Here is a 2,479-nt window from a genome sequence, read left to right as displayed (position 1 = left end):
CTAGAACATATGTACAATATGAAAAAAGATGAACTATTTTTATATGAAATATTCATACGTTGCATATCATTATTCTACAATATTGTTATAAATATGTTTGATTTAATTTATTCAAATTGCTGTTATCGTATATTTTATGCCAAAAACTGAACGCGATTTGAATGGCCGAGGATCATGAACTAGTATTACATTACCTGCGTCAATATATACATCTTAGGATTAAAAATTAAATATTTTTTTTTATGCAGATACAAATTTAATGCCTAATTTTCCATCTCTAATAAAAATCTAATATATATAAACTTCAGTCAATCTATTTTAAAATTTATAAATTTATAACACAAGACAATCACAAGTATCCTTGAATTTCAAATTTAATTATTTATTATTGACTTATTGTATATCATCTATATCTATTTCTCGCAACCCCAACCTACTCTGTTTGTTTTTTCTCCTTAATTATCTATGTATTAATCTATTTTATCTTTCTAAATGGAGCGTTATTTTTTATATCTCAAAGTTATTTAAACTAAAATTTAAAGTGTTATGCAAATCAAGTTACTTTATTTAGTCTTTATTTTTCTCTATATATTGACATCTTTACATTTTGATTCAGCAATTAATAATGTTGAATATTTAAGAAAATTTCAAATGTTATCTTTTATACAAGATTACTCAAATATTTAACGGCAAAGAGTATAATTGGATAAAAAAGATAACATAAAAAAATTAAAAAATATGAGAAGCCGAAAGTTAAAAGATGAAAAATAATAGAGTAACGAAAGGATTGGGTTTAAAAAGATTGGAAACATTTCAAGTGCAGCAGGAGTACCGGTGCACCAGTTGTTTTAACCGTTGATCTGAATTATAAAAAATATATATAATATATATTAATAAATATCAACGGTTAAAACAACTGGTGCACCGGTGCACCTGAAATGTTTCCAAAAAGATTTGGATAAATTAAAATTTGAAACTATAAATATTGTCTAGTACCCTGCATTGTGATTCTTTCTATCTCCATCTCCAACAATGAATTTTTTTGTTGTTCACCCTTTTTTTATTTTTCCAATACTACTCATCTCTATTGTGGTGACTTCCATGTTCACAGAGGATTCAAATCTCATTGTATTATTGTCTTCCATTGCGACGCTGATCTTATATATTTTCATTAGCGTTGTTGGGTCACTGTTAAGAACACTGATTGATGACAGAAGCAGAGTACCAGAGGCATCAACGACAACAGAAACAGAAGAGAGGAGGCAGATAAGAGATACTATTGTGATGGATCATATTGTAAGATTAATGGCTCATCAGAGAGAACATCAAACAAGGCTGCAATTCAATGGTGATTCTGCTGTTATAACTATGGGTAGGAAAGCTTTGAGGGTGTTGCCACCGGTTAAGAGCTTTGTTGTTGAAGATAAAAGCAGTGGATGCTCCCCTCTTGAATGCTCTATTTGCATGGAAGTGTTTAAGGATGGGGAGTTGATTCAACCTCTTGGATTGTGTCCTCATCAGTTTCATTCTTCTTGTCTTTACTCTTGGCTTCATAGTGGAAAATCTACTTGCCCCCTTTGCCGTGTGGATTTAGCAACCACATAGATGCTTCATCATTCTTCTTTTTAATCGGCATTAGCCTTTTCTGTTCATATGAGATGAATTTTAGGGTAAGATTCATTTTTTTGGGATTGTTGCCCTTGGTAGAAAACTGGAAAACTAACTGATATGTATAGGTTATGCGACTAAAATCACCTTGAAAATATGGTTTCAAAGCCTTGTTTAGTTTTTCTTTTGCATCACTACTTTAGGTAGGTTCTTTAAAGAAACACTTATTTGTATATGTTTACTGTTTAAGTGTCACATACTTTTTTTTATCGTTAGTTTATTCCAGGATATTAATACGAATTTTCATTTTTATTTTCTTTTTAAATGACATGTGTTACTAAGAACGAGTTTATAGTAGAAGTTCAGTAGAAAACAAATCATCCTGTTTTTGGTATTGGATCGTTTTCGTTTTCATGTTAAGTTCAATTTTCAAGGTCCAAGCTCATCTGGTGAGTGGTAACTCATGCATGCTAGCTAGGTTCTCTTGTTCTGACTTTAAATTAGCAAGAATTCTAGTGATTACTGTAGTGACTCTCTTCTATTAATAATGAACAATTACTTGATTTGGTTATCACCTTAATAGTGATAACTTGAGGAGTAAAAAAACATCTAACTTGCTCTTCAAATGTAGTCGAAATTCATATTACGAAACCCAAATTCAAGCGATTCGATTTCGACCCACTTATATCTAGTTAGGATAGGTGAGCTCTCTTTTCACAAGAGCCATTGGTTGAGTCGAATTGAGTTGGACTGTTTTAGGTTCAAGTATAAACAGATATAAAAATTAACAAAATCGATAAAAATAAAAATTTAAATTTTGTATTTTAATTCAAATTTTAAAAAATGTGCAATTTTATGAATTTAAAATAAC

General features: G+C 30.0%; 1 protein-coding gene across 1 annotated transcript; it reads left to right on the top strand.

The window, feature by feature from the left end:
* On the top strand, positions 1,102-1,605 carry LOC107632256 (RING-H2 finger protein ATL2-like). Its single transcript, XM_016335957.1, has one exon. It carries the CDS (start codon positions 1,102-1,104, stop codon positions 1,603-1,605), a length of 504 nt encoding a protein of 167 aa, XP_016191443.1.

Source organism: Arachis ipaensis, chromosome B03, assembly GCF_000816755.2.
Source record: "Arachis ipaensis cultivar K30076 chromosome B03, Araip1.1, whole genome shotgun sequence".
In the NCBI taxonomy this organism is placed as follows: domain Eukaryota; kingdom Viridiplantae; phylum Streptophyta; class Magnoliopsida; order Fabales; family Fabaceae; genus Arachis; species Arachis ipaensis.
Note: the sequence above shows the minus strand (reverse complement) of the source record. Positions and strands in the feature narration are given on the sequence as shown.

Coding starts and splice junctions, on each gene's coding strand:
- LOC107632256 (XM_016335957.1), top strand. CDS start 1,102: ATGTTCACAGAGGATTCAAATCTCATTGTATTATTGTCTTCCATTGCG.